Consider the following 14,556-nt stretch of genomic DNA (forward strand, 5'->3'; position numbering starts at 1 on the left):
CCTCTCTGTGTTTCTCTTTCTTTATCAATCTCTTTGCACTCTTCCTTATCCCACGTGCTACTTTCCCTCACTCTGTCTTTCTCTGAAATGTAGAACTGGGCATTGTCGAATACTCAAGATTAATTTTTGTGCTCACTTTGGTTGCTATACAATTTTATAGGTGCCAAGCATTTGTTTAGGTGGTAAGAATCAATCAGAGAGAAAATACTGTTCTGGCCCTTAATGAGCTTACAATCTAGAGACAATACCACCACCTCTGTTTGGAGGCTAATGTAAACAGGAGAGCAGGACAATAGCAGAATCTATATTTTTCTCCTTTAAAGCAATGGAATTATTTCATAGTATCATGTGACCTTTGAATTATTTCCCCCATGTCACTGTCACTTGACTGGAAGATGGTTCCCAAATCTGGATAAAGAAATGTGACTTAATTTTATAGAAGATTCCACAGGCATGACTAAGAACAAACATCTTTGGTTAAAATATAGAATATATTTTAAAACTAAAGGTGGCAGCTTTTGGATCAGAATCCCACTTGAAACGAGGTGATTTACGAATTCACGTGATTTTTTTTCCCCTTCCATTAGCCAAAATAGCCAAATTAAAACAAAACAAACAAGAAACAGCAACAACAACACAAAAAAACAAAACCAGAATTAGTTACTATAGCTTTGTAGTTTGAAATCTGAGTGTGAGTCCTCCAGCTTTGTCCTTTATCAAGACTGCTTTGGCTATTTGGGGTCTTTTATGGTTCCATATAAATTATAGGATTGTTCTATTTTTGTAAAAAATGCCATTGGAATTTTCATAGGGATTCTTGCAATCTTGTAATATTGCTTTGGGCAGTGTGGACATTTAACAGTATTGATTCTTCCAATCCATCAGCATGGAAGATCTTTCCATTTATTTGTGTCTTCTTCAATTTCTTTCATTAATGTCTTGTAGTTTTCAAGAGAACAGGCAACAGATGGATGGTTGCCAGAGGCGGGAGTGGGAATGGGAGAAATGGGTGAGCTGTTTATATTTTTAGATTGAATAAATAGAATAATAGTAAAAAAACAACAGTAACAAGAACTGAACAGACAGAAATAATGACAAATATATGTAGGCTATACATTTCCATATGTACATAGACTATGTTAAATTCTAAAGCAAAGGTAAAAATCAATGTTCTTCAATTTATGTTAACATTTATTGCTAATCTTCGGTATGTTTGGGGGAAGTCAGCAGATATTTATACATTACTCACCAAATGCTGCCAAATATTTTCTGCTTGTATCATTCAAGACTACCTAGGGTGCTCTGGTCACTGTCAAGACCAGAAGGGTCACATGTACACTAACCAGTTCTAGTGATTAGGTAAAACAGACAGGCACGCATACTAGAGCACACTCACATGAGTGCACTTGTTGTAATTCTTGGTGTGTATCTGAGAGGTGGTGGATGTCTGCTAGTCACAGTCACGAATACTTACATACACAGATACACACGCACATACATGTACAGGACAGGCATACATTGCCCCGGCAACCCCATTTGAGACTGATCCTCTCACTTGTTTTGAAACCTTGCTGGGGAGACCTGGGTCCCCCTGGTGGTCCTATTCTCACTCTGATCAGGTTTGAGGTCTAACCTTCTCTCCGATTGCTTGGCCCTGCCACGGGGGACTCCAGACCTTCCGCCGTTCTTGCCACGCTCCCGGCAGGGGTGGCCGGCTCGTCGTGCCACGGCCCAGCCCCGCTGGCCGACTCCGGGTCCAGCTCCGGGCTCTGCACCGAGTCTGGCACAGACTCGAACGCACTGTTCTCCTCCTCGTCGTCGTCCTGCGACGAGAAGACAGTGCTCTCGGAGATCTTGGCGCTGTCCACGGAGGAGAAGCGCGTGTGGCTGGCGAACCTGCTGCCGTTGTAGCAGGAGGGGCTGTAGCAGGAGGCGCTGTAGCAGGAGCTGCTGTAGCAGGACGTGCTGTAGCACGAGGAACTGTAGCAGGACGGGCTGCAGCAGGACGTGTCACAGCCCTCGCAGCTGTGGTCCCCGCCCTGCCGGGGGCTCGAGTCGCTCTCACTCCCCGTGCTGGGCAGCAAGTCGCCATCGGGCACCAGGCCGTTGGTCAAGCCGGAGTGGCCCGGGGTCGCCGTGCCTGGAGTGGCCCCCTCGGGTCCCTCTCCGTCCTCCTCGAGGGGAGGGGGCGCGGCGGCAAGCGTGTCCACCTCGCTAAGCCCGTCCTTCTCCGAGGCATCCTGGAGGGTGGCCTCCTCCTCCGGGCCGTCGTCACCCCCCTGGGCCGAGGGCATGCTGTGCAGCAGGGTGTGGATGCGGATGTAGTGTGTCCTCGGGGTCTCGGGGTCCCCGCACGCGGACGCGATCACCGTCTCCAGCTCGGACACAGGCAGGGAGCACGGCCTGCTTTTCCTCTTCACCGAGGCCCGCAGCGGCAGCCTGTCCTCCCCCTGCCCCAGGGCAGACACGTCGCCCTCCTCCTCCTCCTCGGCCTGCTCCTTCTCCTCTCCCCCCGCACGGCTCTCTGCGGCCGCTTCCTCCGCCTCCGGCTCCCCGGGGCTGCCCCGGGCTTCGCCGTCCTCCAGCAGCCCCGGCGGGGGCGCCTCCCCCCCCAGCTCCAGCCGCTCGGCCAGTTCTTCCGCACTCAGGGCTGGCTCGGCGTCCTCGCGCCCCGGGCCCAGAAGCTCCCCAGCCCCGTCAGGTCCCACAGAGCCCGCGCCGTCGTCTCCTGCCTCGGTGGTACCTGCCGCTTCCTCAACCGGCTCGGCAGGCTCCAGGCTCTCGCTCCCGGCAGCGTCCCCGGCACTGCCCTGGCTCGGCGGCTCGGGCTTCGAGCTCCTGGAAGGCTCCAGGGCCTCGCCCGCAGGCTCCCCGCCGCTGCTGGCCACCAGGCTGTTCATGGGGCTGTCCTGAGTTTCCGCGGACTCGGGATCGGCGCTCAGGGAAATCTCCTCGTCATCTGCGGGCGAGAAGAAAATGTCATTTCTCCAGAAGAGGGCATTGTGGGGTTCGTGCATTAGTGTACTCTGCGGGCCCCGTAAGCCATCCTAAAGGATTTCTGCATAAGGATATCGGATGGAGGCGCTGATGAGGATTTCTCATAGGCCAAAGCTCTGCTAAAAAATTCTGTAAGAATGAGTTCTCCGTATGTTAATGACAATTTGCGGTCGTGATCTTTCAGAATTGTTTCAAGGCAATTCATAGTTTGGGTTAAAATACCCAAAGCCTACAACTACCCCAGTTTCTAGCACATAGTGGGTGCTCAACAATGTTTGCTTCAGGAAAGACTGTACAGAAGCCCTTGGTGGGGGGGAGGGTTATAGGGCCTTGCCCTACAGGCAAGGCTGATGCTTGCTGAGTGTCCTCTGGTGGGGTCCAGCAGGTGGAAGAATGGGTAAGCCAGGTTCTTAGCAACTACAGAGCAGAAAATGACCACTTGATGGGAGCAACCAAGGTCCTTCAGTAGCCTCGAACGTTTGCAGGTTATTGCAATGGAAAATAAACGAGGTCTCCACATCAAGCAACCATTCAAGGAACAGCAACCACTGTTTACTTCTACCTTCCCCCAGCTGCTTGCTCTGTTGGGTCCCTGCCTGGTGTGAACTTCCCATTTTAAGAGCACTACTGCAATGCACTCACTGAAGATGAATGAATGATCTCTCTGGTGAGCCGTGAGGCCGTCTTTACTGCTACAGTGAAGGAAGAGTCAATTTCATTCTCAGGATGAGTGTGAAAGGACAAAGCAGTCAGGGTGTTTTCTCACAATCTGCATTATCTATTGGGCACAGACCACTACAACTGGACTTTGCTGAGTGGGCCATGAAAAACTACAGACTTAGAGTTTTCAAAGCCTCATTAGCTTTAACAGCAACTCATCAATGTGGCCCAGAAGGACTAATTCTGGCTAATTCTCAGCGTGATCGACACTCAGTAAGGGGGTTGTGGGAGAACAGCAAAGTAGAATTATGAGGCATCTCATCATTCTTGTTTGGAAATGTGTTTTGGCTTGACAAACAGAAAACTGGATGATTCTGAAGTTTTCTAATTTATGTTTTTCATTTTTCCCTCTGATAAATCCATTGTACAATAATAGTTCTTCAATAATGTGATACGTATCACATTCATTCATGTTTCTCATTCATTCATGTATGCAATGATTAAGCATCTACTGAGCATCTCCTATGTGGGTGCTGGGAGTAAAACGATAAATTAGACACAGCTCCATACCCGTGCTGGCCTCATTGTCAATTCCCCCTCCACTGTCTAACCCTCTACCTTTGGGTCACCAGAATGAAGAGGAGCCTCTCAATCAAGGGGACAGCAACCTGGCTTCCAGAACAGATCACTGCCTTCTGCCAGATGCCAGATGGAGAAGGGAGAGAACCACAAAACCTAGGACATGTCTGGAGAGAACCATGGTTATTGTATTTTAAGAGAAAGGAACCACACCAACCCTAGGCTAGGACAAGACATGAAGTTCATGCCAAAAATACCTGGGTGGATGGAGGAAGTGATCTCAAACCGGAATTGCAGCTGTCCACTCACATGATCTGTTGGAAGCCTGCGGCCCAGTGTATAGCTGACCACCCTATCCCTAGAAGGAAATAAGCATCATTACAATCTGGTCAGCACCTCTCCTTAAAGATTAGACAGCATGCTGTCTATGCCGGTAGGTGAGATAGGCAAGTCCAGGGAGGCCCTGCTAATAGGAGGTGATGATCCACTCAGGTGCAGAGAAGACAGACAGAAGCTAAAGGTAGGGAAGTACATCTGCTCAACAGCAGTGAAAAAATTCGAGAAAATCCTTATTGAATATTTTACAGCAGGAGTCAGGAAACTGTAGCCCAGGGCTCAAATCTGGCCCACTACCTAATTTTTTTTTTTTTTACATCTGAGCTCTGAGCTTTCTACATTTTAGAACGGTTAGAAAAAAAGCAGAGTAATATTTTTGTGACACATGAAAATGGTCTGAAATTCAAATTTCAGTTCCTCGAATAGAAGTTTTATTGGAATGCAGCCATGCTTATTAGTTTACTTATTGTCTGGGGCTGCTTTCATGCCACAACGGCAGAGTTGAATAGTTGAAACAGAGACTACATGGTCCACAAAGCCTAAAATATTTACTACTTGGCCCTTTACAGAAAGTTTGCTGCCAATCTTTGTTCTAAGCCAAGAAACCCCCCAAAAGACAACCATAACAACAAAAAAGACATGGGTATCTTTGCTTGCTTTTCCTGTGCAGGCTGACGTTTTCCAGTGCCCTCGATGGACACTGCCAGCAAGAGAGGCATGTCTGGGAGTCTGTATACATACTGTCTAAGAAAGGATGCTGTCATGGTAACTGGAGCGGTCTGGAGAGCTGGGAAGTGCTTCCGAAGGGGACCTGCTGCAGGACGGACTGAAGCAAGACTGCTAGGTTGCTTTCCAGTTATGCAAACTCCACGGTCCCACATACAGACTCTGAAACTCTGCCCTGGAGTCTGGCATTTTCCCCTCTGCCCACTCAAGGCTATTTCTTGATTACCAAGAAGAGAATTATCCAGGGGGAATCAATGTGAAACTTTGCTTTCATAGTTTCATCAACAATAGAGCTTTAGCAGAGTGCTTTCCCCTCCCCCCAGCCCACCTTGGCTTCAATAGGAAAGGTAACTATTTTGGATATTCAAAGAATCAACAAATCCAGTTTAATAATAGCAAGACATATTCCAAAACTGTTTGTTACTCAAATGATTCTGTATTCACTCCATTTATTCACTGGTGATGCTAAAATAAAAAGATAAATTGCTGGCTGGTAGTGTTTTAATGTTTCTAGAAAATACCAGCATTATGAAACAGCCTATATCCCAATGATACACTGAGTTAATATATGTCTTTGGTCAGCCATAGTTTAGCATTTGAGGTTCCTAGGAGGTCCATTAAATAAAGCATTATAGGGAGCAAAACCCAATGAACCACAATCTTTATTTAGAAAGGACCTTGGTCAATATTATGAAGCAAATCTACTACGACCACAGAAAAGAGATCTTGAACCCAAAATCCTAGTTGAAATCCTAAGACAACCAGGCAGTGAGACAAAAATTAAATTTGCTATGCTTTGCATTTGTTCCAGGCTTTTCTTTCCTCTGCTCCTCACTCACTTCATTAGCAAATATTTCTCGGACCCTGTGCCACGTGAAAAGTGTCACAGTTGATACAGAGCTTGTAATGCATAGGCCTGCCTTTAAATAGCTTACATCCAGCTAGAGGCACAAGGCAGGACTACTCTAAAAAGTTCAAAGAAGCCAGGGCTATCCCACGTGAAGCTGAGGTGGTCCAGCTATAGGACTAGGGGAGGTGGAGAACCAGCCTAGGGCTGTGGTGTTACAGGCAAAGGGATTGAGGGAGCCTTCTGAGTTGCCTTTATTTTACAAGCCATGATTATGCTATTTTTTAAAAAAATGAACGGTCTAGAGTCTTTTAGTCCCTATGTGCCAGGGACTGCTTCGCATTCTTTGTGTACATTTGTTTGTTTGTTTAATCCTCACAACCATAAACAGAAAGCGCAAACACTGTGTCTGACACATGGACAAGGCTGTAGCTCCATAAATGTCTCTCCCTTTGGCTTGAGAGTTAATGGCACGCCAGTACGCACGCAGATGCACACAGACTACAATGCGCTAATTAAATTATGATAATCATTTGTGATTGCAAAGTCCTGAAAATCCAAAAAGCTTTAAATGAAGACACTTGGAAATTCTGCAAATTCTCCTCATTCCTTCAATATCATTCTAAGGGCTGCAGTGGCACAACACAGCATAGCATACATTTATGTCCCGAGAACTCTACCTAGCATTTTCAAATATAGTTGCTGTTAACTAGGGAAAAATATACTATATATAAATATCTCATCTGCTAAGAGTCTGTTTTAATGAGAATCATGAGAGGACATGAAAATGAATGATACAAACAGAATCATTCTTAAATATAACTGAATTCTGCAAGTGACCTAATTGCTGTTGTCCATGAGAATCCATGCTTTTAAAATTTAATACATATTATCTAGCATTTTCTACAAATACTAGCATCTTCTAAATCTCTCTACGCTAGTAATCCAGAATTTCATCTTGTTATAGAAATGTCCCAAATGATTAAATTCTATACATAAGCAGAAATAATATTCTTGAGAGCAATATAAATTTTAATTTCTACCTGTATGGAAAAATACCCCATTAAGGGCTCCTTTCAGTATCGTCTTGGGATTTTTCTACTCTTCTGCAGAAAGAACCAGTGGTACATAAACAAGAGGAAAGGGAAAGGTTGGTGTAATTCAATGCTGTGTCTCGAGCAACATAATTAATGGGAGAAGCCAAGGAAGTTCAATACCACCATTTTAGTCTGAGTCCCCACGAGACTACACTGTTGCAGCTTGGAGGTGTCCCCTCGCCTGCTCACTGAAGACTTAGTGATACTGAGGTCTCAGGCACAGGTTTACCCTATGGCGTGTCTTTCCAGGAGTCTTTGGACAGGCATCGACAGCTTTCCCAAGAAGCGCTTGATGATGGGGCGGCTCTTAGCAAACTTGTCCTTCACTTCAATTTCCAGTACATCAGTGGGCAAGGACACAAAGCTGAATTGCTGTAATGAAACAATATGTCACATCAATATTACTTGATATTGATCAAATAATATTTTACTGTTTTGATAAATAATACAATATTTTATTTATTTTTATAATTTTTAATAAAAATATTTATATTTTATAATAAACTTTATTTTTATAAAAATCATTATAAAATAAATATTTTCATTTATTTTATTTTATTTATTTTATTATTTTATTTTATTTTCACCTCTCAGTTTTTTTTTAATGTTTTATTTCTTTTCAGCATAACAGTATTCATTGTTTTTTCACCACACCCAGTGCTCCATGAAATCCGTGCCCTCCCTAGTACCCACCCCCTGGTTCCCCCAACCTCCCACCCCCCACCCCTTCGAAACCCTCAGGTTGTTTTTCAGTGTCCGTAGTCTCTCATGGTTCACCTCCCCTTCCAATTTCCCTCAACTCCCTTCTCCTCTCCATCTCCCTATGTCCTCCATGTTATTTGTTATGCTCCACAAATAAGTGAAACCATATGATACTTGACTCTCTCTGCTTGACTTATTTCACTCAGCATAATCTCTTCCAGTCCTGTCCATGTTGCTACAAAAGTTGGGTATTCATCCTTTCTGATGGAGGCATAATACTCCACAGTGTATATGGACCACTTCTTCCTTATCCATTCATCCGCTGAAGGGCATCTTGGTTCTTTCCACAATTTGGCGACCGTGGCCATTGCTGCTATAAACATTGGGGTACAGATGGCCCTTCTTTTCACTACATCTGTATCTTTGGGGTAAATACCCAGTAGTGCAATTGCAGGGTCATAGGGAAGCTCTATTTTTAATTTCTTGAGGAATCTCAACACTGTTCTCCAAAGTGGCTGCACCAACTTGCATTCCCAACAACAGTGTAAGAGGTGAAAGGGCTGGCCAATTCCCAGCCCATCTGCCTTGGATGAAGTCATTATAAAACATCCCAGTGGCAATATATATATCAAGGTCTTAGAAATGCTATGAGCCCTGTGTATTCAGTAAATGAATAATAACCACATTGAGGCACTTTTTTTGATGCTTAAAAATAAGGCTATTCTCCAGGATTCGAAGAATAAAAACAGCTCACCTTAAAGAGAAAGAATCCACTTAGGTTCCATTATACTAAAGGTATTAACATATTTAAAGAAAGAACAAGCACAAAGTCATCTATAATTAAGGAAATGCACTTTAAACCATAACAAAATACCTCTTTTTCTTGATTATAATGGCAGAGATTTAAAAATGTTTCATAGTACCCAGTGTTCTTGACTGTGGAAAAAGAATTCTCACACTATTGATGTACAATCCCATACAATTGATTCAACATTTGGGAAAGGAATAGGCAATATTTACTGGCATTTAAGCTGCAAATTCCCTGCAACTCAGAATCCCAATTTTAGGAATTTTCCCTCTGGATTAACTTGCACACTGGTGCAAATTAACAATAGCAAAAGACTGAAAAGACCAAAAATGTTTATCAACAGCAACCAGTTAAACTAAGGAGAGTAAATCTCTGAAATAGAAAACTCTGTTGTCAATAAAAAGAAAGAGGTAAATATGTACCAACATGAATAGATACTTGAAAAACAAAGTAAAAAAGCAAGATGTATAACAATATGAAGAGTGGGATTTCATTGTACTTGGAACTGCAAAGAAAATGCCTGGAGGGGCGGGCTCCAAACTTAGCCTTAGGAAGTAGGTTAGTAGGGAGGAGAGAAAACAGATCTTTTTCATTTGATTCTTAAACTGTTAATTTTTAAATAGCTGCATGACCAGTTAAATTAAGGATATTTTTAAATAGCTGTATGACCAGTTAAATTAAGGATAGTAAATCTTTGAAATAGAAAACTCTGTTGTCATTAAAAAGAACAGGTAAGTTAAATTAAGTAGGCTAGTAGGCTAGAGGAGAGAAAGCAGATCTTTTTCGTTTGATTCTAAACTGTTCATTTTTTAAATAACTGTATGACTTTTAAAACAAAGGCAGCAACAATTAAAGAAAGATTGTAACCATAGTGAACAATGAAAAGTGTCGAAAGAATAAACAACCTAACTTTATACCTAAAGGAGCTAGAAAAAGAAGATCAAATAAAACTCAATGACAGCAGAAGGAAGGAAATAAAGATTAGAGCAGAAAGAAACTTAAAAAAAGTTTTTTAAGAAACTTAAAAAAAAAAAAACCAAAACCAACAGAATAGATCAATGAAACCAGGAGCTGGTTCTTTGGGGGAAAAAATACAATTGATAAACCTCTAACCAAACTCATCAAAGAGAGAGAGAGAGAGAGAGAGAGAGAGAGAAAGAAAGAGAGGATTCAAACAAAATAACAAATTAGAGAAATAACAACAAACACCACAGAAATATAAACAACTATAAGAAAATACTATGAAAAATTTTATGCCAACAAATTGGGCAACCTGGAAGAAACTGATAAATTCCCAGAAACATAACCTATCAAAACTGAAGCATGAAGAAATAGAAAATTTGAACAGACCAATTACTAGGAAGGCAACTGAATCAGTAATCAAAAAACTCCCAATAAACAGAAGTCCAGGACCAAATTCTACCAAACATTTAAAGAAGAGCTGATACGCATTGAGGTTGATACCTCAACAAAATATCAACAAACTGAATCCAACAATACATTAAAAAAAATTATTCAGCACTATAAAGCGGGATTTATTCCCAGGATGCAAAGGTGATTCAATATTAACAAATCAATCAGAATGATATTTCATATCATTAAGAGAAAGGACAAAAGCCCTATGATCATTTCAATAGATGCAGAAAATGCATTTGACAAAGAACAATATCCATTCATGATAAAAATCCCCTAACAAAGTAGGGTTAGACAGCATATACCTCAACGTATATGAAAAGCTCTCAGTGAATATCATACTCCATGGAGAAAATGGAGAGCTTTTCCCTGAAGGTCAAGAACAAAACAAAATGTCCACTCTCACCACTTTTATTCAACATAGTACTGGAGTCCTAACTACAGCCATCAGATAAGAAAAAGGAACAAAAGGCATCTAAGTTGGTAAAGAAGAAGTCAAACTTATTCGCAAATTATTTTCAGATGACATGATGCTCTATACAGAAATCCAAAAGACCACCAAAATACTGCCAGAACTGATAAATGAATTCAGTAAAGTCTCAGGATACAAAACCAATGTACAGAAAACTGTTACATCTCTATATATTAATAATGAAGCAGCAGAAAAAGAAATTAATAAAACAACCCATTTACAATGCACCAAAAAATAATCAAGTACCTAGAAACAGACTTAACCACAGAGGTGAAAGATCTGTACTCTAAAAAGTATAAAACATACTGATGAAAGAAATTGAAGAAGGCACAAAAAAATGGAAAGACATTCCATGCTTATGGATTGGGAGAACAAATATTGTTAAACTGTCTATATTACCCAAAGCAAGTTACAGATTTAATACAATCCCTATCAAAATACCAATAGCATTTTTCACAGAACTGGAACAAACAATCCTAAAATTTGTATGGAACCACAAAAGATCCTGAATAGCCACAGCAATCTTAAAAAAGAAAAACAAAACTAAAAATGAACTATCTCCAGACTTCATGTCATACTACAAAGCTGTAGTGATCAAAAGAGTATGGCACAAAGATAGACACACAGATCAATGGAACAGAATAGAAACCCCCAAAATAAACCCACAATTATATGGTCAATTAATCTTTGATGAAGGAGGAAAGAATATGCAGTGGGAAAAAGACAGTCTCTTCAACAAATGGTGGTGTGAAAACTGGACAGCTACATGTAAAAGAATGAAACCGGACCACTTTCTTATACCATTCACAGAAATAAATTAAAAATGGATGGGGGACCTAAGTGTGAGACCCAAAACCATAAAAATCCTGGAATAGTGCTGATGGTAATTTCTCTGACATCAGCTATAGCGACATTTTTCTGGACGTGTCTCCTGAGGCAAGGGAAATAAAAGCAAAAATAAACTATTGGGACTACACCAAAATAAAAGGCTTCTGCACAGCAAAGGAAACAGTCCACAAAACTAAAAGGCAACCTATAGAATGGGAGAAGATATTTGCAAATGACATTTCTGATAAAGGGTTAGTATCCAAGATATATAAAGAACTCATGAAACACAACACCCAAAAAAAACCAGATAATCCAATTAAAAATGGGCAGAAAACATGAACAGACATTTCCCCAAAGGACACATTTAGATGGGCCAATAGACACACAAAAAGATGTTCAACACCACTCATCATTGGGGAAATACAAATCAAAACTACAATATATCATCTCACACATATTAGAATGGTTAAAATCAACAGCACAAGAAACAAGTATTGACAAGGACATGGAGAAAAAGGAACACTTGGCTACTGTTGGTGGGAATGCAAACTTGGTGGAACCACTGTGGAAAACAGTATGGAGATGCCTCGGAAGTTAAAAATAGAACTACCTTGGGTGCCGGGGTGGCTCAGTGGGTTAAGCCTCTGCCTTTGGCTCAGGTCATGATCTAAGGGTCCTGGGATCGAGCTCTCTGCTCAGCAGGGAGCCTGCTTCCCTCTCTCTCTCCACCTACCTCTCTGCCTACTTGTAATCTCTCTCTGTGTGTCAAATAAATAAATAAAATCTCAAAAAAAAAATAGAACTACCTTATAATCCAGTAATGGCCATACTGTGTATTTATGCAAAAACCAACCAACTAACCAACCCCCAAAACACTAATTCAAGAGGATATATCCACCCCTATATTTACTGCAGCATTATTTACAATATCCAAATTATGGAAACAGCCCACCTATCCATTGGTAGATGAATGGATAAAGAAGATAAAAAAAGAATGAAATCTTGCCATTTACAATAACATGGATGGAGCTAAAGAGTGTAATACTAGGTGAAATAAGTCATAGAAAGACATATGGTTTCACTCATATGTGGCATTTAAGAAACAAAACTAATGAGCAAAGTGAAAAAAAGAGACAAACCAGAAACAGATTCTTAACTCTAACTAAAAAACAGAGACAAATCAAGAAACAGATTCTTAACTATAGAGAACAAACTGATGGTTACCAGAGGGGAGGTGGGTGGAGGATGGGGGAAATAGGTGTTAGGCATTAAGGAGAGCACTTAACCATGACGAGTACCACGTGATCTATAAAGTTGTTGATTCACTATATTGTACACCCAAAAATAATATAACACTGTATGTTAACCATACTGGAATTAAAATAAAAACTTAACAAACAAAAAAAAAGTTCAGAAAAGGAGAAGGTACATGTTGGCATTGCCTAGCTCAGACTACCTGGGAGAAGGGAGTATTAATAATATTGAACATCACAGTACGCTTAATCAAGGGTTGTATAACAGCTGAAATATATAATTATTTCCTTTTACCATGATTAATTTCTAATAGCAATCTTTCAACTTTCGTTGATTTCTAATTTCAGAGATTAAGTATGTTAAATACACTAATGTTAAAGTCTCCTTTGTACCATGACAACAGGCTAAGTCATGCTGCAGTAACAACCAAATTTCGTTTCAGTGACTTTTGATGGTAAAGTTTTGTTCCTTGTTCACACTGCCATTGAGGGCTGGCAGAGGGCTCTGCTAGTGACCCCTCAAGGAGCCAGTCTGATGAGCAGACACCTTCTCAAAAGTTGCCAGCTACATTGACAGAGGAAAGAGGACTCTGTGGGGTCTTCTCCCTGCAAATAAGTGTTCATTTCCAAACCCAATTCCTCATCAAGACTAGACACATGGCTCAGCCAACTACAGGGAGGACTTATGATCCTATAATGTGTCTGGGAGGCGGAGAGCAGAAATATTTGACAAACAGCACTAATGACCTCCGTACCTCCATGTAGTGCTTCTAATTTCCATTATGCATTAGTATAGTTCAACTCCGAAGAATCAATCATTTCATGTACTAACAAAACTTATGGACAAACTTGAGGATCAAACCAGGAATAGATATTTCTCTAAGAAGGCCTACCTAAGCCAGAATTCAGTCCCAGTAACTGTCTCAGATCCTTAAAACTTCTAGATCTTTGATCCAGTAACTCCATTCTGAAGTGTACTGTAATCAATATCCTAACTGAAAAGTCAACAACAGGCTAGGTACATTGTAGTAAATGCGTATGATAGAATAGTTTATAATTTTCTAAATTATAATAATTTATGTTTGGTTTATATATACAGCTATAATATTATAATGTTGAACAAAAGATAGAAAATGCTTGTTTTACAATGCTAAGTGATAAGAGCATCCTATTCTTAACATTTTTTAAAAAATATTATATTTATTTGACAGAGATCACAAGTAGTCAGAAAGGCAGGCAGAGAGAGAGAGAGGGAAGCAGGCTCCCTGCTGAGCAGAGAGCCCGATGCGGGGCTCAATTCCACGACCCTGAGATCATGACCTGAGCCGAAGGCAGAGGCTTAACCCACTGAGCCACCCAGGTGCCCCCTATTCTTAATATTTAATTCATGATCACAAGAATATGAATTACATGAATAAAAAACTGGAAAGAATTACAATCAGTTTTAATAGCAGTTGTCTTTCCAAGTAGGATTGTTTCCCCCTATTTCTTTTTCTGTATTTTCCATACTTCCTGTAATGAGCATATGTTATTTTCAGAATGAAAAACTTAATCACCTTTATTAAAACACGAGTATTTCTGGTTATAGCAGCCTACATTGGACACCAAAATCAGCTTAGCAAAACTCACTGTGAAACTCAGTAGCAACGCTTGAGTTTTTCCTTCTCTCCCCATCAAGCTCTCCCCACTAGGCCCTTACTTACATTCCATAGATCCTGGGGTCCACGTAAACCCCCAGCTATGTGAGATTCTTCTAAGAACCAGTGAAGAGCTCTGAAAATGTTAAAATCTGTTTATTCATGAGCAAGCTCCTTGTACTGGTGAGCCAAGGGTGTTTC

The 14,556-nt window shown here is 41.2% G+C and overlaps 1 protein-coding gene across 3 annotated transcripts in view; it reads right to left on the reverse strand.

Annotated features, from left to right (window-relative positions):
- HECW1 (HECT, C2 and WW domain containing E3 ubiquitin protein ligase 1) overlaps positions 1-14,556 on the reverse strand; it is a gene marked incomplete at its 5' end in the record, with an annotated part of 447,342 nt that overhangs the window by 96,966 nt on the left and 335,820 nt on the right. For all 3 annotated transcript variants that reach the window (XM_080818019.1, XM_080818018.1, XM_080818020.1), the window contains 3 exons: positions 1,634-2,959; positions 4,494-4,594; positions 7,472-7,614. In XM_080818019.1, the coding sequence (XP_080674145.1) occupies positions 1,634-2,959; positions 4,494-4,594; positions 7,472-7,614 (1,570 nt within the window). The remainder of the gene's footprint in view (positions 1-1,633; positions 2,960-4,493; positions 4,595-7,471; positions 7,615-14,556) is intronic.

This window comes from Martes martes (genome assembly GCF_963455335.1).
Source record: "Martes martes genome assembly, chromosome: 11".
Lineage (NCBI taxonomy): Eukaryota > Metazoa > Chordata > Mammalia > Carnivora > Mustelidae > Martes > Martes martes.